Source organism: Gekko japonicus, unplaced genomic scaffold (genome assembly GCF_001447785.1).
Source record: "Gekko japonicus isolate JY-2015 unplaced genomic scaffold, Gekko_japonicus_V1.1 scaffold47, whole genome shotgun sequence".
NCBI lineage: Eukaryota > Metazoa > Chordata > Lepidosauria > Squamata > Gekkonidae > Gekko > Gekko japonicus.
The window spans coordinates 1,808,992-1,829,793 of NW_015165235.1; the positions used below are offsets into that span (position 1 = coordinate 1,808,992).

At 45.9% G+C, this 20,802-nt stretch overlaps 1 protein-coding gene across 1 annotated transcript in view; it reads right to left on the minus strand.

Annotated features, from left to right (window-relative positions):
* The window catches only part of LOC107109247 (neural-cadherin-like), a 63,969-nt gene extending 45,002 nt beyond the window's left edge, over window positions 1–18,967 (minus strand). The window contains exons 1-6 of the mRNA XM_015409821.1: window positions 18,004–18,967; window positions 8,540–8,734; window positions 6,783–7,008; window positions 5,602–5,806; window positions 4,582–4,693; window positions 2,778–3,027 (exon numbers count right to left, since the gene is read on the minus strand). Coding sequence (XP_015265307.1) covers window positions 2,778–3,027; window positions 4,582–4,693; window positions 5,602–5,806; window positions 6,783–7,008; window positions 8,540–8,734; window positions 18,004–18,967 — 1,952 coding nt within the window. The remainder of the gene's footprint in view (window positions 1–2,777; window positions 3,028–4,581; window positions 4,694–5,601; window positions 5,807–6,782; window positions 7,009–8,539; window positions 8,735–18,003) is intronic.
* Between the last annotated feature and the right edge of the window lie 1,835 nt (window positions 18,968–20,802).

Sequence of the window (20,802 nt, forward strand, 5' to 3'; positions counted from 1 at the left end):
AAACCATCCAGTGGAGCCTGAGCGGTGGGTGTTGCCTTCTGACACACTTCTGGTGATGTCAGGGGGTGTGGCATATGCAAATAAGTTATGTTAATGACCTCCTGCACCTCTTTTTCTACAAAATGACCCCTGCTAAAACCTACCCACGCCATTAGAAATTTTATACATTCTACAATGTGCAATATGACTACACAACTGGAATGAGACCAGCCAATTGAAAACCCAGAGTGCGCTTTGCCACTCACCTTCCAGTTGCCATCCTGTTGCATACTGCACAACCTTTTCTTAAGTGATACTCCCAAATGCCATCTATCAGTATTCAGTGGCCCATATGCTACATATATTGGGTTGGATCCACCAGAATGGAAGGATTTTCTCCTGCAGAGTATTATTTTCTCATCCAGCCCCCCATACACACTTCTATCAGCAGAAATGCTCAGACAGATCCATGCCACTGTGTGCACCAGCCACTACATTTAAATGACTTGCATTCGTGTGGCTCATTAATCATGTTTTGCATGAACCAAACTTCCTTTTTGCTTCTGTGCTATCTATCTTCTTTAAAAATACTTTGTGTGTGTGTGTATGTGTGCACATGCATGCTTGCATGCCTGGAAGTCATGATGATAACTGGTGACCCCTACTGGGGTTTGGACGTTTCAGAGAGGTAGCTTGATTGCCTCTGCATCCCAAGCCCTGGTATTCCTTGGAGGTCTCCCTTCCAATTACTTGCCAGGGTCGGCCCCGCAGGGCCATGCTATCTACCTTTTGTGTTTTTATCACACCCTTCTCCCAAGGAGCACAGAGCTGCCTACATGATGACTCTCCATTCCTCATTTGGTGGTCACAACAACCCTCTGGGATAGGTTAAGCTAAGAGTAACTGGCCCAAGGTCGCCTAACAAGCTTCTTGACAGAGTGGGAAACTGAACCTGGGTCTTCCAGATCCTAGTGCTCAAATGTCATAACGGCTCTCAGTTTCTGAAGCTGGCCTAACAAAGGAAGTACCATATTTTTAAGGATGTTACTTTTCAAAAAAACAGATTTCACAACCAATTTGTGAAACGTGGCTTAAAGAAAATACACACCAGTCTTGGATATGCAGGCTAATTTAGATCTAATACTTTAGGGCTAAGTGCCTATCAACTATTCTCAACTCTCCAATTAGTACTATTAGTTTAGTAAGGATGCATATCTGCTACATAAGAACATACGGACATACGAAAAGCCTGCTGGATCAGACCAATGGTCGACCTAGTAGAACATCTGGTCTCTCACAGTGGCCACCTGTTCCTCTGGATGGCCAACAACAGGGCATAGAGGCTGAGGCCTTCCCCTAATGTTGCCTCCTCGCTCTGGGATTCAGATTGATTAATTAAATAGTACCGGCCCCAATACAGATCCTTATGTGACCCCACTGCTTACTTCCCTTCATTGTGAGAACTGTCCATTGATTCCTACTCTTTGCTTCCTGTCTTTTACCCGTTTTTAATCCATAAGAGAACTGTCCTCTTATCCCAGGACTGCTAAATTTATTCAGGAGTCTTTGGTGATGTACCTTGTCAAAAGCCTTCTGAAAGTCCAAGTATATAATGTCTACTGAGTCAACGTTGTCTACATGCTTCTTCACTTTCTCAAAGAACTCCAGAAGGTTAGTGAGGCAGGGCTTCACTTTGCAGAAGCCATGTTGATTTTCCTTTAGCAAGCTGTGTCCCTTTATGTGTCTAACAATTCTACCTTTGAACACAGTTTCTACTAATTTGGCTGGGATGTTAGGCTGACTGGCCTGTAATTTCCTGGTTCCCCTCTGGATCCCTTTTTAAAAACTGTTGTCACATTTGCTACTCTCCAGTCATCTGGTACAGCGGCTGAATTTAGTGATAGGTTACATAAGCAGGTTAGTAGATCAATGATCTCACAACCAAGTTCCTTAAGAATCCTTGGATGTATGCCATCAGGACCTGGAGACTTATCAGTTTTTAATTTCCCCAGTAGGTCTAGAATTTCATCTCCGGACACCTCAATTTGACTCAGTTCTTCAGACTCCCTTCCTAAAAATAGGGCCTGTGGCATGGATACTTGCCCCACACTTTCCACAGAGAACACAGAAGCAAAAAAGTCAAAGTCATTGAGCTTCTCTGCCATCTCCCCATCTTCCTTTAGCAATCCCTTGATTCCTTTGTCATCTAAAGGCCCCACTGTTTCTCTAGCTGGTTTCCTGCTCTGGATATATTTTTTAAAAAATGTTTATTGTTTGTCTTGGTGCTTTTACCAACCTACTTCTCAAAATCTCTTTTTGCATGCCTAATTATTGACATTTCTTTTGACTGAGCCTGTGGTCCCTACTGTTCAATTCATTGGGGCAGATCTTCCACTTTTTAAAAGAAACCTCTTCACTTTTTATAGCTTACTTGACTTTCATTGTTAACCACACAGGCCTTCTTTTAGATTTGGCAGTGCCTTTCCTCACCCGAGGAATGCATTCTATTTGAGTGTTGATTATGAGGTTTTAAATAGCTTCCAAGCATCCTCTAGGGTTTTGACTATCTTGTGTTTCCCCTTCAGCTTCCTTTTTAGTATTCCCCTCATTTTTAAAAAAGTTCCCTGTTTTGAAATCAAATGTTACCATTCGGGACTTTAGGGGTAACCTTCCACTGATCTGAATGCTGAACTTAACAGCACTGTGATCACTGTTCCCAACTGGTGTACATCTCTACTATGCAGGAAGACTACCTGCTGTTAAGTGAAGATCTACACAAAAGAGAAAGCTCTGCTTACACAGCTTGGGAGAAGACTGGGGCTTCATCATTCACATTTGTCATATGAATGCGCACTGAGGCAGTGCCTGTCCGAGGAGGATGCCCTTTGTCCACAGCGATGACCACAAATTCATACATGTGGTTTTCTCGTTCAAAGTTCAGTCGCTGGTTGGAACTGATGGCACCCTCAGGTGTGATAGAAAAATCCACACTTTGAACAAAATAGAGGACCTCCGAGTTGGATCCAGAGTCGCAGTCAGTTGCAAGAACTAGAGCCGGGAACATTTGGAAACAGAAAATAATTAAGACAGCTTGGCTGGACCTTAGTATTGTATGGGCAAGGCTAGTCAACCCACATTAAACACCTTTTTCTGCAGCAGTATTTGGAAGAGGCTTCACTGCATTTCATTCAGACTTATTTCTTTCTAATATGGTGTGGACACAACACAGGTCCCGGTCACACGGGCTGGAAAATGCAGGGGGGGGGAGCATGGCTGTTTGCCCCGGAGCAAAATAACGCACGGCCACCCGATCACACGTCCTGTCGAGGTCCCGTGGTTAGGGGGTGAGGTGCCGATCACACAGCTATCCTGCAGCGCGGCAAAGAAGCGTTGCAGTGCGATCACACCAGCAATCGCGAGGCACCGCTTCCGCGGCAAATGGGATTTTTTTGTTTGTCTCACCGAAGTTTGCGCATGTGCATGATTGTTTGTGCACATACTGTGGGGACTTAAAACCATCCGGTTTGCAAGGGGACATGGGCGGGCACCGGATGCCACGGGATTCCAGCAGAAACGCAATCAGACGCCTGCCCTTCCGCGTTTTCCAGAAACCAGTACATTGTAAGTACTAGTTTTTTACTCCGCGTCTTCGGCGGGAAGCCACAGGTTAGCCACGGGAGCACTATGCTTCCCAGATGTTGCGGTCTGATCGCACCCGGAAAATCCGCCTATCATCCGTATCTTTAGCGCGGCAAATGCTCCGTATGAACAGGGCCAGAGTTGCACAATCAGTTTCTGCACTGACTGGCCAGCACAACGAGTAACAACTGCAATGCTTTCCCCAAAAAGCAGTCTTGCAAGTCTTGTTTCAGTTTTTAAAAATAAACAAATAAATGACCATGTTAAAAGTTATAAAAAGGAGTGGACGGCTAGACAGAAGAATGGGGAGCAAGAGAGAGGAGGGTTCCACCTCATGTAGCAACTATTTTGTTGCTGTGCCCACCATGCTGTCAGAATTCCAAATGTGCCCACAGCATCAGCATTTGGGGACCAGAGTTGCCAGGTGTTACCTGCATCCCAGCAGGGGGCTCCAGCCCAGCTCCCAGGATCTTCTGGTGCATGCACTGCAATTATGTCACCCGGAAGTGATGTCATCATGCTGGGCATGTTGTGCGGGGGACGCTCTAGCATTTGGGTAAAACCTCTATGGTCACCATAGAGTTTTTACCCAAATGCTAGAGCATCCCCCACACAACATGCCCAGAGTGATGATGTCACCCATCACGCCAGGCACATTGGGTGCAATGGGGCTCTTTGGGGGTGGGGCTTTCCCCGCCGGCCAACTGGTTGGTGGCAGATTGGGACCCTGAAAACAGGGGGGGGGGAAACCGCGCCCAAAGGGGGGATGGCAACCCTATTGGTGCCTCCTGCTCTAGAGTCACTTTTCTATGAGCTACATTGCATTGTATCTGTGTATACTTCACAAGGCCCCCATTTTTATTGTTATAACCTCTAGTAGCTTTGTATTTTGTTTTGTCTCCATACAGGTTTGTCTTTGGTCTTTTCCAATAAACAAAACTAAGCAGGAGATGCTATATCTACCTTGCAATAAAGACGTGCCTACAGGGATGGATTCAAGAATATTTTCTCGACTGTAAATAGACTGCTGGAATTCTGGAGAGCAGTCGTTTTCATCTGTGATGTGAACTATGACCTGATGGCAATGAGAGAGAGAGAGAAAGGAAAAACACACAAAGCAAAATACACAATAATAATAGAAAATGAAACATGAACATTTATTTTTAAAAAGTAGTTTGTTAGAGACGTATAATCTGTGGGTACCACATATGTTCTTCCATGCAAAGCAGCCCTTTACTGCCCTTTACTGCTGCCACCCTAGTCTTGGACAATATGCCTCATCTTCCTCTCATCTTCCTCTTCCACCGTCATTTTTGTCCTGCCACAGCCAAGAGCTGCCATGCTCACAGTAGAGAGGAGGATGGTGAAAAAGCATTCCTACCCTTCTTTGAACAGACTGGACCTCCAACTGTTCTCTCTTTGTCAGAATTTCAGCCTGTCCAGGGCCCCAGGACAGGACATGAGATTCAGCACCCAGCTCTGTACAGGAAGAGCTTAACACCAACAGGGTCTTACTCATTGATCTGGACAAGGAAGAGCCTGTGTGTTCTCTGAAAGAGAACACTTGCTGTTTCAAGTCTGCTTCATCTCTCGACTCTCCTGCCTTAATCTAAAGGCTGGAAAATGGCAACATAGCTGAGGACAATCTGGGCTGCTTAGTTTAGGAACATTTACCCCTCTATCCATAGGAAACGGTAAATTTTGTTCAAGTTATTCACTTGGCAACCAGGCAAATAACTATTCCTGGATCTGTTTCGGGTCGGGAAAACAGCATGGATGAAAGGCTGAAGCCTGTCCTCCCCACTACCATCCTGATCAAAACCAGGCCCCTGCAGCATTTGGGGAATCAGTTCTCAGCAGCTGACACTGGATTGATGGGAATGAGAACTGGATCAGGGGAACCCGGAACCAACTCAAGAAAAAAGGCATTTCTATACTTTGGCTCATTGTCACTAAGCACAGAATGGAAAATCTTCAACCTACCTCAGCTACACTGCTGAGCAAGCTCTCTGCTTCCTCTGCTTTCAGTAAAAAATGGTAGAGGTGATGCTCGCTCTCATAGTCCACCGTACGAGTCAGACTTAGCTCTCCAGTCCCTGGTCCCATGCTGAACAGACCACTGGGATTCATCAGCAGAGTGTAGGAGAGAGGTTGATTCTGGAAAGAAACTGCCTCCACAACAGCCACTCTGCAAAGGAGAGATTAGTCACAAAACTACTGGTTACTTTGAGGCAGGAATAAAGGATAAGGGATATGAACCCGGCTGAATTGCCAGGGTACCAGTCATAACTAACAATAAATTAAGGAAATAGATGAATAGATATAAATCATGTATGACTTAACATCACATAAGGCTCCAAATATTTCTCAAATATACACCAGTATTATTGCATGAACTGCAATAAATAGGCTGGAGATTTAAAGCAATATCTAACATTTACTATTTGACACTCCCAAAATAAATACTTCACAGATTCTAAGTTCACAATTTCAATGGACTGAAGAACATGATCTTCAAATGTCCATAAAGCAAGTACATCCATTTCTTAAGACATTAAGATAAATAATATAAAGCATGTTGCAATCAGCAAGTAGATCCAGTCCTTAAGATCTGAGACAAACAATAAGAAATAGGCTCTCATTCAATGGATAGATAAGGACTTTTCAGATGTAAGGTTATATCCATCAACTCTATTCTGCTGCCAGCTGAGTTTTCCTGTGGTATAAAGAGATCTCTGCCAGCATTACTATATTTCTGTTGGCTTAAGGAGCTTTTACTACTGGCAGAAAAGTTCTTCAAAAGCTCTGTCATTTGCTAAAAAGAGCAGTTGGACAAATTCATTGTGATTTTGCAGACACAAAGAGTGCTCATAAAACAACAGAATAGTAGTGAAGACATTAAGAGCACTTGCATAAATGTGTAATTCCTCCTACTCATCCATCTCCCTGCAGATCCCTACATTTTCTACCAGAAGAAAGCTTCCAAAACTTCTATAACAGTTCCATTACAGAGGATTACAGTAGCCTAGACAGTCAGGTGTATGTTGAAAAGACCATGAGCTTTAGTACACTTTCTAGATTTTAAAAATCCCCTTGTGTTTCTACATAGCAGATTTTTTTAAACAGTGCCAGACATTGGTTTCTCCTCTTCCTTGCACACTTACTTTTCATCTGCTGGGGTATTTTCTGGAACAAACACACTGTATGATGTGTTAGTGAACTGAGGAGGTCTGGTGCCAGCCAAGATGGAGATGAACGCATAGGGGCTTTTGCTGCCATATTCATCAATGGCCAGAACAGTGACCACATACTCCCGATCAGGAGTTAAAGGCAAGCCAGTCGTCAAGACGACACCTGTGTCTGTATCAACATCAAACCGTTCTTCACCACCTATTGTGTAGAGGAATTTTAAAAAAGAAATTATGAAAGAGGTCATCAGATTCCACGTTTTCTTGATTCCTGCCATTTCATCTCCACCTTCTTATTTTTTTTTTCCATTTAACACATATTCTCTTTCATAAAGGATGCTACCGGATGCTTTTACTGGCAATTTCCTTATTACAAGAAGGAGACAGCTACAGATCGTTGTAACAAGCACTGTAGAAGCCCCACATTCCACTTGCAACACCTGCACAGGAAGACATTAGGCAGCCACCAGTGTCCCACACATTGCAAAGCATTACACTCTGTGACTATGGTTAGCATTACATGTATTCTAACACAGATCACAGAAGACCAAATCCTTGGGTGTAGTGGGGCAGGAAAGACTAGGCCTTGTACATAGTTCCCTGCCTGAAGAACAGGGTGTCAGGGCACACACTGTGCTGATAAAAAAAAATCTCAGTAACCCCCCCTTGTAATTAAGCAAATACATTGGATTTACCAAACCTGCATCGTCTACATTAATTACAGTGCAATCCTAAGAACAATTACACCATTCTAAACCCATTGAACAGTCTTTGATGGACATAACTGTGTGCATAACTCTGTTATTCTTTGTAGTCACATAATACTTCATAATATATACATACTATATACACCTTATGCCCTAAATCCAACAAGAAAAATGATCTTAGTGCCTAATTCACCCTACTCCCAAGTAGATCAGAATGCTTTAGCAATGGGAGGGTTTTTTTTGCAATCAATACTGAGAACAAGTCATCTATACAGACGAGTAATAATACCACAGGAAGCAATCAAGAGCTCCATAAGATACTGGAGTTCCAAAGCCAGACTAACGTATATTCAAGAATGATGGGAGAAAGCCATTCAAGGCTACAGGAAGATCCAGTAGGGTGTGCTGAAGTGAGAACTTACAATAGGACAGAACAGATGCAGTCTCACTGGGCACAGGTGCTTATTATACACATACATTAATCAGTTGTTAAAGATACTTATTAATTGTCCATCCTGTTCTAAAGTGGTTTTCTCACATCCCAGGGGCTGATCATACGCATAGTTTACCATCAGCAGTTGTGCATCCTCAGATGCTTCTGCACCACTCCCTGCATCTGAACTCAAAAGAACTTAACAAAGCCTTTTAAAGGGATGCAGCAAAGAATGGCTCGGCCAGGACAATTTCCCAAGGAGGTCTAACTAAGAATCCTACTTGGGGCTACTAAATTGGGCTCAGTCCCAGTTAAGTGCTCTTAGGATTGTGCTGTTAATCTATGCTCCCTATCCCAAAGTTCATTATCACCCATGCAAAAGACCCGGTAATATATGTCTATATTACAGAATATAAGTATCTTCCCCTTAAAGAAAATGCTAAAGATTATTACTGTTGAGCTACACATCTATCATAGTACGAATATTTTCAGAATCTATTCATGTAAAGGATTCGATACCTGGCAGTGCACTAACAAGTGTCCAAGTACAAGAGACAGTATCCCTCAGACTCCTCACGCAGAAAACTACTTACCAGCAATCCGAGCGTATGATATTTCGGCGCTGGAATTTTCACTGCCACTATAACGGGCACTGAGCTGGTAGACGAAAGTGCCTTCCTGGGCCTCAGGATCAACACTTGCCAAATAGGGGTATGGATGCATTTCCCAAGATATGGGCTCCTCTTCAACAGCAATAATCACCACGCGGCACAAATACCAGTCACTATCTGAAAGGATCACAGAAAAATGTAAGCTTTAAAAAAATGGGAACTTATGGATACAATGTCAGGGTTCAGTACGGTTTGGGATGGTGCACAGACTGACCCATGAACCGAACCGAACGGGCCTCACATGAACCGAACCAGTCCAGCAAGTTCAGTTCACCCTTTCTCCCAGACACAGCAAGTTTTGTAGGAATTGCCCACTAGGAGGGTTAGGACTCTCAGCTTCCCTTCCAAGTTCTGAGGCCTTGCCTCTGTGTCTCCCACTGCCTGGTGCTTGGTCACTATGGGGACCACTTACTGCTTTGTGTGCCCCTGGAGGAATAGCCACTTGCCAACTAACTAGCTTCGCCAGGACAATTTCCCAAGGAGGTCTAATTCAGAATCCTACTTGGGGCTACTAAATTGGGCTCAGTCCCAGTTAAGTGCTTTTAGGATTGTGCTGTTAATCTATGCTCCCTATCCCAAATTTCATTATCACTTCCTACCCATGCAAAAGACCAAGTAATATATGTCTATATTAGAGAATATATCTTCCCCTTAAAGAAAATGCTAAAGATTATTACTGTTGAGCTACACATCTATCATAGTACGAATATTTTCAGAATCTATTCATGTAAGGGATTCGATACCTGGCAGTGCACTAACAAGTGTCCAAGTACAAGAGACAGTATCCCTCAGACTCCTCACGCAGAAAACTACTTACCAGTAATCCGAGCGTATGATATTTCGGCGCTGGAATTTTCACTGCCACTATAACGGGCACTGAGCTGGTAGACGAAAGTGCCTTCCTGGGCCTCAGGATCAACACTTGCCAAATAGGGGTATGGATGCATTTCCCAAGATATGGGCTCCTCTTCAACAGCAATAATCACCACGCGGCACAAATACCAGTCACTATCTGAAAGGATCACAGAAAAATGTAAGCTTTAAAAAAATGGGAACTTATGGAGACAATGTTAGGGTTCAGTATGGTTTGGGATGGTGCACAGACTGAACCACGAACCGAACCAAACGGGCCCCACATGAACCGAACCAGTCCAGCAAGTTCAGTTCACCCTTTCTCCCAGACGCAGCAAGCTTTGTAGGAATCGCCCACTAGGAGGGTTAGGACTCTCAGCTTCCCTTCCAAGTTCTGAGGCCTTGCCTCTGTGTCTCCCGCTTGGTCACTATGGGGACCATTTACTGCTTTGTGTGCCCCTGGAGGAATAGCCACTTGCCAACTAACTAGCTTCGCCCCTGACTCTCCTTTTAAAATAGCATGTTCAAGACAGTGGAGGTCTATGTGGTACAGAGAACCACTACCAGGATCAAAAGTTATAAGCTATTTATTTAAAAAAGAAAATGTTCACAAGCATACTATTAGCACAGCACCAGACTGAGCAAGGGATTCAAAAGAAAAGACTGCCTTGGGTAGACATCATAGGCCGTAAAGACAACTAGGCAGCGGGGATGGACAACTGAGAAGAAGCTCAGGAGGGTGGGTAGTTTGGCAAAAGCCACCTCACCTGCTGAGAAGAAAAAAACCTTTGAAGATCAATTCCAGGGAGTCAGTGACCCACAAAGAATGAAGGTTCTAAGCTGAAAACTCCCTGAAACAATAAAGATCAAGATGGTTTGAAGAAAGACAAAGACTTCCACACAGAGCGATATCTAAAACAAATCTATTCACTTGGTGGCAGGAAAGGAACTGAGGGTAAGGGAGCACTGGAGCATGTGATGGTTTAGGCGGTAAAATACTACAAACCTTGGGGTTTCCTAAGGCTTCCAGAAACATCACCCCAATTCATACCTGGTTCTAAATCCACACACTGAGGCCGTTTTCAGAATGAGATAGCTGCATTGTATAATTGTAAAAGCGGTAGTAGTCAAAGAAGTCTTATCCACCACTTATATTCTCATTACGATGCAGAATTCCTGCACAGCATTGGGCTTCATCACTGTACCATACAAATAAGTTATCAGAAATCAATCACTGAAATCACCAAGAAATTATGCATGGCTCACTTTATAGCTGGAAGATAATGGCACCCATAATCAATACAAGCTGGCTAGCATATGACCTTAAAGCTTCTGCAAAACAAGGGAGCTCCAAAACTCAGTGTATGAAACATTCACAGTAGTTGTAGTCCACACAAGCAGACGTTACATCCAGTGCCATCCTATACAGTGTTAGACCCTTCTATGTTCATTGAGGCCTGCGGCTCAGAAGAGTATTAACTCTGCTTAGAACTGCACTGTTAGAGGTGTGATCTGGATTTGTGCAGAGAAGAAAAGAGCTTTGCCATCATTTTCTGTAGCATTTTCAGAATACCAAATCCCTCACAGCCCTTATCTCATTCCCCTTCACATCAGTCCTGCAAGGAAAATCATCGCAGAGGTGCAAAAGGGGAAAACGAGACTAGGGCTCTCTCTGCACCCATCTGTTACCCTGCTATTTCCCGTAGCCACGTCGGAACATTAATCTCCCTCCGCATTGCAACATGCTTTCACTTTCCTTGTGCATCCAGTTATTTTGGAGTTTCAACATCGTTTTATGGCCATTCAGTGTTGACTTTGCAGCCATTACGGCATTGCCCCAGGGTATCAAAATGTGGTTTTGGACCGGACCTTTTGCCGCTTCCACTTCCAATTTGGAGGGAATAATAAGCAAACTACTTGGCACGGCTCTAGTCATCTCCACCCATTCTCCATTACCCATCCCTATTTCCACTTCTATTTAATTTTCACCTAGCACACAACTTGGAGGGCAGGTAGAGGGACAGTCTGGGGAGGTCCTCTGGGAGTCTGACACTTCCAGCTTGCAGGGGGGGCATTTGACACACTCCTCCCCCTTTGTACATTGGACCCTACAGAGGGATCTTTTCCCCTTCCCCCAAAGCCAGTCTTCACACAACTTGGAGGGGGGTGTATTACAAGGAATGACAGGATTGCCCACTGGAATCAATGGGAGAGGCTTAAAGGCCCATTTGTTGTTGTTGTTGTTGTTTTTAATTAAACCCTTGTGACGCCACCCCTCCTGACAGACCAGCCAGCTGCAGAGCTTGCATGCCTGGAGTAGCCCAGCGGCAGCTAGCCAAAGGGGGTGGGAGAGCTCGGAGGAGAGGAGAGAAAGGGGAGGGTGCAGCGTGCCCCATCCCTTGCTTACGCACTTGGCCAAGTCGGTGGCAATCGGACACCCCCTCCACAGGTCACAAGTGACGTTAATCACAATTTAACAAAAAAATGTGGGTTTTGGTTGTAGATGCAGAATGCATACACAAAAATAAACTGGAGAAAAAAGAACAGTGCAGAGAGCAGGAGCACAAAGGACGAAGTTCACCATAAAGGCTCAACTACTTGGCTTCTCCAGAGTAAGCTACAGTGACCTGTTAGTGCAGAAAGCCCCTAAGGGTCTCAGTGAGAAAGGTGGACAGTAAATGAAGAGAGTACACGACTTGCTCAGCTAAGATGATTATTCTTGTGACTCTCCACATTTTGTTCACTCCATTCTAAGTCACCCTGTTTCCATAGCTCCCTCTGAACAACCCTCTATCAGTCAAATCTTCTCCCTCCCCTTTCAAGCCCTACTCAATTATAAAAATGAATAAACAGGATTAATAAATGTGTCATGACCTTTGACATACCAGGAAGGTTTTTTAGTTTTAAACGTACGGCAAGAAGAACAGAACATTTTGCAGAGGTAGGAATGGGCAAAGGATCTGGAAATATTGAAGGGCTACACACTTTTAGGGCACCCTCTGTGTGTGCCTTGGTCACAATCTGAATAGGGACAGACACATCCTTGGGAACTGAACTCATTTGTTGTTACTCAAATTGGTATACATGAGTCAGAATTGTAATGTGCAAAGGCATCCCCCTGTTTGCACGGGACAAAAGCACATATTTTGGGCACCTATATACTTACGACCTTCACCTATATACACCAAGGTCCAGACTCAGATCAACACTCAGAAAAATGAGGGGGGACTCTTAAATAAAGGGGGGGGTATTTTATAAACAGCAAAAGAGACCAAATTGCAGGGCTCTTTTTGTAGAAAAAGCCCAGCAGGAACTCATTAGCATAATAGGCCACACCCAACAGCAGGAACTCATTAGCATAATAGGCCACACCCCTGACAGCACAGCTCATTAGCGCATTAGGCCACACCCCCATGTTACCAGAAGGGTGGGTATCCAGCCACACCCACCTTTTGCTTGTTATTCTGTTTACCTTGTTTGTTGTCAAAACCCAGGGCTTTTTTGTAGCAGGAACTCCTTTGCATGTTAGGCCACACCCCTACTGTAGCCAATCCTAATGAGTTCCTGCTGTTGGGTGTGGCCTATTATGCTAATGAGTTCCTGCCGGGCGTGGCCAACTTGGGAGCCAGCCGGAACTCCGTTCTGTTGCGTTCCTGCCCAAAAATAGCCCTGAATTTATGCAATATTTAAAAGGTAGCAATAAAAATCCCATTCTGGGGAGGACGGTTTATAAATCCAATTTAAAAAAATTACAGAATGGAAAAAAGTGATGTGGTAAATAACACATAAAAACCTTTCCCTAGAAAAACCTGCTGCCTACTTAAAGGGGAAATCAGGGGTGGAGCCTGGAGAGGGTGGGGTTTGCAGAGGGGTGGGACCTCAGACAGGTAGAATGCCATAGACTACACCCTCCAAACCAGCCACTTTGTCCTGGGTAACAATTGCTGCCAATCTCCAGGTGAGGGCTAGAGATCACTCACAATTACAACTGCTCTTCAGGTAGCAGAAATCAGTTCCTCTGGAGAAAACAGTGGACTCTGTCATTATACCCTGCTGAGGTCACCACAGCAAATTGACACTGTTTGCCCAAAGCCAGAGCACTGCCCCAGAGCCTCTTTCTAGATCCCGTTGTATTGCTTTCACAACGGGCTTTACTGCTAGTAAACCTATAAAAGCAAATAAGATATAGGAGCTCATCCTGAAGAGAACCAGGGGGAAACAGGGGGTGATCTGCAGTGATGAAGAAACTATGAAATTTACCAGGTGGGGAGGAAAGCACAGCAGCAGGTCTGTGGGGCAGAGAGCTGATACCAGAGAGAGATGAGGGGCCAACTGTAAGGCCGGGGTAACAGGAAAAATCCAAAACTGGCTACAAAAAGCAGGGCTGAGGGGTGACCTTTGATACCTTTTTGCCTGAGGAGAAGAGAGGAAGGGTTCTTGGCACTGGAATGTGGGGATAATAAAAATGCTATCTTTCGAAGATGAGCAAGCCTGGGAAAAAAGCCTTTGTCTATATTTTGGAGGGAAGCTTTCTCTTTTTGCATTGAGAGTGTCTAAAGTGTTCCCTTGGGGAGATCTGGAAGTTAGACTGGGTACTTGTCATGATTGGGGAAGGGCTCATGTCTTCCTGTCTAGTTGTTTAGAGAGGAAAGGAATTGCTGGAACTGGTCCGCTGCTTACTGCTTTGGAAGCCTGGGTCATTAAAGAATAAATTATCTGGGAAGGTCCTTGGGGGAAATGGCCCTCGACTGAATCCTTCTTAGGGTGGGTTTTTGCATGCAGGAGCTGCCCTACCTTTCTTTCCTCCTTTTGTATGGCTTGCCTTCTTCTGGTATCAGTTTGAGGCAGATTCCTATCATTTCTAGGCCCACACTGAGGTGTACATGCGTACAAAATGAGGAACAAGCTGTAACAAAAATGGGGGTCCCCGGGGGTTGAGGACTTTGGCCATCAGGGTGACTGTTGCACAATATGGTGGGGACCCCTGAACAAACCTGTCCATAATGTAAAAACTGGCCCATAATGGGTCTTTTCTTCAAGACAGACACACATATGAATTGTTATACAAAACGTATGGTACCTACATACCCCATCTTTAGTCACTAGTGTTGTAAGTCTTTAAGGTGCCAGGGGACTTTTGTTTTATTTATTAAGGATGGCTCATTTAGTGTAATCTTTCAAAGCAAGCATCTGCAAACTCATGCAAACAAAATCCCACCTTTTTCCTAACTGCAAAATTATTAATATGATTAAAAACAAAACTGCAGCTGCCAAATTTCTCAACTTTTAAATGCATAATTGCTGTACTGACTGGATTTAATCATGATTCATGCATGGGTCAATGTGAAAAGAAGGCCACCACAAAAACTGGCTCACAGCCCCTAATCCTTAGAGCACTTTCTTTCAAGTAAGTCCCAACAAGTTAAGTGGGGTTCATGCCCACATAAATGTACATACGGCTGCAATTCATAACCCCTTCAAAATCCAAATGAAGGTACTCTGAGCTAAGTCATGCAATTGGAAACCACACACTCTTTTTATAAATAAAACACAATTCAGCAGGGTCTTGGAATGCACATGTTTTAGGAGCAGGTGCTGCATTATTGTCTAAAAGCAGCTTTAGGATGCTAGCAAGTATCCCTTAAGGCTGGTGTAACCCTATTCCAGTGAAAGGCATTACACAGTAAAGCTTTGTTTTGATTCCTACTATATTGATACAACACAATTAAAATGGTACAGTACTTAACATTGCCTACAGTTTTATACAACAGACAAAGATTTTCTGTGTGTTTTGTTTGGAAGTCAACTGATTTTAGACTGGATTTAAAGCAGATGCCCTAGAAGATGAGTGGTAATGACCTTGTCCTACATGATCACTGGAATTATTTCCACCCCAAGGCCTTGTCAATATGTTATTGGGCACAGAACAACAGCAGAATACAGCTCTGTTCAGAGAATCACTGTAAAGATCAGAGAGTTCTTTCAAACACCACACTGGTTGTAGCATTGGTTTCATTAATTAAAAACTTGCACATTCATCACCACAGGTTCACAGATCAAACCTGCACAGTGGCCTGGCCTAGTGCTTTTAATGGCATGTATCATTTGGGGAAATCCTAGACACACATTACATTCATGCAAATTGCAGTTAAAGCCACCTGGAAATCTACATAGGCACTGTACTGGCATGCTGAGAAAAAGTTTATTATTGTCTATTTACTGTAATTTGTGAACCTTGCAGCAATTTCTTATCTGTCTATGTTTGTAGTGCATAGGAATACATAGGAAGCATTTTCTTTGCAAGTTTTGTTGACTGCTTGATTTGGGGGTCAGACACTCACGACTGTTTTCTTTATACTTGTGTTCCAACTAAACTGTAAAACACAAGAATGAAGAAAGTCACAGAAATCTGTCACTTTGCACTCAAGTTCATATGATGTGCAGTTACAGACCACTTTGCCTCAACTCCCCCCCCAACAAAAAAAAAACCAGTTAGGAAAGGCTACAGGAAATCATACAGCCATAAGCCTCCTGACTTTAAGAAAAGCAACAGGTATGGCAAAGTGGCACATCATTGCACATCCTGTGAACTTTGCAATCTTTCTTGAGTGGAGGACTAGTGGGAAAGGGACTACTTAACCATTTATTCTACTTAAAGTCGACATCCCACACTATTTCCCTCCACACCAGGAGAAGACAGGCAAAACTGCATCTCTCCCCCCCACCACCAGTATGAAAGCAAGTAGTGGGGGCAAGCGCCCAAGGGGAAAAGATTAAGCATTTCCTCTCCACCTCAGGGCTGCAGCCTCATACAACTGTTTTTCGTTTGAAAGGAAGCTGGGTCAAAGTTAACCCATTTTTACACCATATCTGAGCCTCAGTCAAAGCTTATCTACAGACTAGCTGTGCTACGTGTCTGAATACGTTTTATTCAGATAGATGTGTACACCACCTTTCCCTCCCCAATGGGGACACAAAGCTGCCTACATAATCACTTCTCCCTCCTGAATTTTATCTTCACAACAACCACCCTGTAAGGTAGGTTAGACTGAGACAGTGACTGGCCCAAAGTCACCCCTGCAAGCTACGATGGCAGAATGGGGATTTGAACCCAAGTCTTGATGGCAGAATAGGGATTTGAACCCGAGTCTCTCAGATCCTACTCTGACATCTATGTGAGAAAAATTTACTTATGTTCAATCTCTGACACCTATGTGAGAAAAATTTACTTATGTTCAATAAGCTTCTGTTCACAGCCTGGTTCCTAAACACAAGATCTCCCAATTACTAACAGTGCAATCCTAACAGTGCTTTGAAATGACTGAGCTTAGACTGGAGTAATTCTCCTTAGGACTGCACTGCAAATGACTAAAGCTCACAGGGGAAACCGTCACCTCCGGCAAGATGAAGTGCCCTCCTCCACACTGGGCTTCAATTAGAGGCAGCTCTCCTACAGATCCATTTCATTTTTTAAAAAGTGGGACAGCCAATGATGGATCTCCTGCCTGATTTTCATTTTTGTAGATCAAGATGCGTAGCCACATTAGTCTGTTCGTAGCAGTAGAAAAGAGTAAGAGTCCAGGAGCACCTTAAAAACTAACAAAATTTGTGGCACAGCGCTGCCTCTTCGGCTTTGAAACGGAGATGAACACCGCAACCCTAGAGTCGGATTCGACTGGCTTTCGAGCAAGGGAACCTTTGCTATGAGCTTTCATGAGTCACTGCTCAGTTCTACAGATAACTGGAGAACTGAGCAGTGACTCATGAAAGATCACACCCTGCCACAAATTTTGTTAGTCTTTAAGGTGCTACTGGAGTGGACTCTTGCTCCATTTATTTTTGTGAAGGAACATCCTGCAAGCAGTGCTTTTAAATCCTTTCTGTCTCAGTCGTCCACCTGCACAGAATGCATGAGGATGAATGTTTGTGGATGTGCAAAGGATCAGTTGCACATACCCTTCTGACTGGGCTGCGGTTTTTGCAAGAAATCTCCTTGGGAACAATCTCCACGGATTTCAGTGGGGCAATTCAAAACTACAGCCCTGCAGCTGGTACCACATGCCCAGTACGCAAACCCAATCAATAAGTGAACCACACAATTTCTTTATTTCATTTGTACTCCGCCTTTCTCCCCAAAGCAGCTTACGTTGCTCTCCTTTCTTCCTCCATTCTATCCTCACAACAACCCTGTGAGGTAGGTTGGGCTGGCAGAGTGGGACTGGCCCAAGGTCACCCATAGCACCAGTGGGGATTTGAACTCGGGTCTCCCAGGTACTAGTTCCATACCCTTCACCACCACACCAGCTTTACACTGCAACCCTAACTAGAGTTGTTGTTCAGTCACATAGTCGAGTCGGACTCTTCGCGACCCCATGGACCACAGCACGCCAACTAGAGTTACACAATTCTAAACCCACTAATTCGAGAGGGGCCTAATTCCTCTTAGAACTGCGCTGTCCATCTCATACAGCCCCGTCAGGGCAGTTTTCCCGACCGACAGCCTTTCCGAAGCGGCCCCCGGTCCTCGGCCATACCTTGCCCATCCATCCGGTGCACCTTGATCGTCACCTCAGTCCGGCCTCCTCGCTCCAGCGGCCGTCGGAGGTAGAGTCGGCCGGAGCCTCTGTCCAGCTCCACCGGGAAGGCGCCCACGGCCGCCGGGGAGAGCAGCTCGAACCAGCTGCCTTCGCCGGCCTCCTCCTGGTAGACAGCGTCCGGGACGGTGAAGATGGGCTCCCCAAGCGGCGCCCCGACGGGGACGCGCACCTTGTAGAGGGGGCTGCTGGAGGGCGAGAGGGAGCGGCGGGCTCTGCGCCGCGACGGGGCGGCCTCCTCCTCCTCCTCTCGCCTCCTCCTCCTCCCGACGGCCAGCTCGAGGCGCCTGGCGGGGCTCCACAGGGGCCGAGGGACGCCGTGGTCCCGGGCGGAGACCCAGAGGCTGAGGCGGCGCTCGCCCAGCAGGGAGCCCACGGCCAGCACCTGCCCGCTGCGCGGCACCACGAAGAGGCGCTGCCCGCGGCGGCCGCAGCCCTCGGACCAGGCGCGGTAGGTGAGGCGCGCGTTGGCCCCTTCGTCGGCGTCCAGGGCGTGCAGGCGCGCCACCTCCGAGCCCAGCGGCGACAGCTCGTCCACCGCCAGCGGCGGCCCCGGGCTCGGCGGGAAACGAGGCCGGTGGTCGTTGCGGTCCAGGACCCGCAGGAGGAGCAGCACCGCCCGGGAGGGACCCCGCAAGGAGAGCCGGTAGCCGGCCCGCGCCTCCCGGTCCAAGCGCGCCGCCGTGCGCAAAAGCGCCGCGCCCGACGCCGGACGCAGGTGCAGGACGAAGCGAGAGGCCCCCTCGCCCTCCAGCGCCCACTCGCCCAGCGGCTGGCCCGGCGGGAGCAGCGGCACCCTCAGCCCCCGCACCCACGTCCCCGGAGGGCTGTTCTCCGGCACCTGCCCGTGGAAGCAGAGCGCGCCGGGGGCGGCTGCCGGAGGGGGGCCCCCCGAGCCCCTCATCCTTCCCGCGGCCACCCCAGCCAGCCCGAGCCCGCCACACTGCTCCGCTCCGCCGGCCCCCAACTCCCGGGCAGCTCGGCCGACTCCACGTGGGGGGCGGGGCCCGAGCACGCCCTCTTTCCATAGCCCACCAATCGGGAGAGAAGGGGCGGGGTTGACCGGGGACCCGCCCGCGTTCTGTGCCCTTCAGTTGTCCTGGACGTTTGGGCAGCTGCGCTCTCGGCGGTTCCACGGCCGGACCATCCATTCTTGGGCGATTCCCCTGGTCAGAGAACTTTATTTCCACCAAAGAGGATGCTGTCCAAGCGTCAGGGAGAGCGTGCCTGGAGGAGGATTCCAACTATCCCTCGTGTTTTCTACCTGCCTTCGCACTTTTATGCTGCCTTTCAAGATCTCCATCGTTCGGTTCTGTTTTATCCTCGCACACCAGATGAGTTAGGTTGAGAGCCTGACCGACCCAAGAGCAAAGCAGTGCTCCAGCTGTGGCAGCACACGCACCTGGCCCTAGTGTGGTACAGGGGTCAGAGCAAGAGACCCGAGTACTAGAATGTGTTCAGTTTCTAAAAGGTTACTAGAAAAGCAAATAAGAGAATACCTGCTGGGTGCTGTTTGCTATGGGTCTCATTTATTGCAATATTACTCGGGATCTTCTTAAAAGGAACAGTTTCAGTATGCCCCAAAGAATGCTCACATTCTTAGAACACAGCCAGTTTGTGGGATAAATCGAACCAGCCTTTCTGCTGGTGAGAGGGTATCTTTTGACCACCAAAACCACTATGCTGGGGATCATGGACCAAAGGCAGGGGCATAGAATAAGGAGGGGAAATAGGTGTGATTGAATGAAAATGCTAGCTGGATCCAGCCCCTTATATTCCTCTACAAATCAGTTCATTGTTAACTTTAAATTGCTCAGCCAAAAATCTCTCAGACCAAATCAGGGGAGTAAGATAAGCAGCTCTTTCATACATCCAGCAATCAGAATCAAGAGAATTGTTTAATTTATAGTGAAGCAAAGGATATATAAGGGAAATGTTTCTGTTTATGTCTTAGGTTCAACTCCAGAGATCATTCAGGTGTTTCTCCAAGATCCTGGTTCCAGTGCAAAACTTCATCTATGGGTTCTATTTAGTCCTTTGGGATACTAAATTTGGTGCTGCTTCTGACAAAGCAATGGAGAGCCACAGGTGTTAAGTATTTCTGAAGTACAATAACATCCTGAACTCCTTGGAGGAAAGACTGGATAAAAATATACTAGAAATATAGAAACTGGTCTAAAGGTTGTGTTTCTTGGTGCCCACTTGCTTCTTCCGTAGAGCAGGGAGCCAGTCCTGGATTTCTTCCACCTCAGGTGCTTCAGAAGACCACAGAAGGCATCACCTTTGGGTCTGTGTAGGGGGCACCCCTTCAGAAACAGTTGCCCCCCCATCATAGGAGGGTGCTTGGCCTGGAACCTCCCCATGTGTTATTAGCCATGCCCCCAGCAGTTTTTGTAATGAGATGAGACCATCAGCTCAGTAAGTTTGGGAACCCCTGCTCCACACATTCTATTGTAGATTTTAACATACAAAAACAAAAAAACAACTGTACGCCAAGTGAAGGTTTTTGCTTGTTTCTTTAATAAAAAGTTCCCAAGGCACATTTTCCAAGTGGATTACAACATCAACATCCAGAGGTGTGAACAACTGTCAGTCTTTTCCTTAGGGCTACATTTATTTCTCCTTCCCCCAGAAACATAAAATGTATGATAAATAACTAAATAAGGGTGCTGCTTACAAAAATTCTACATTTTAAAACCTCTAAAGTCTTCAGGGCACACCAGGAAAACTGCTGTATTT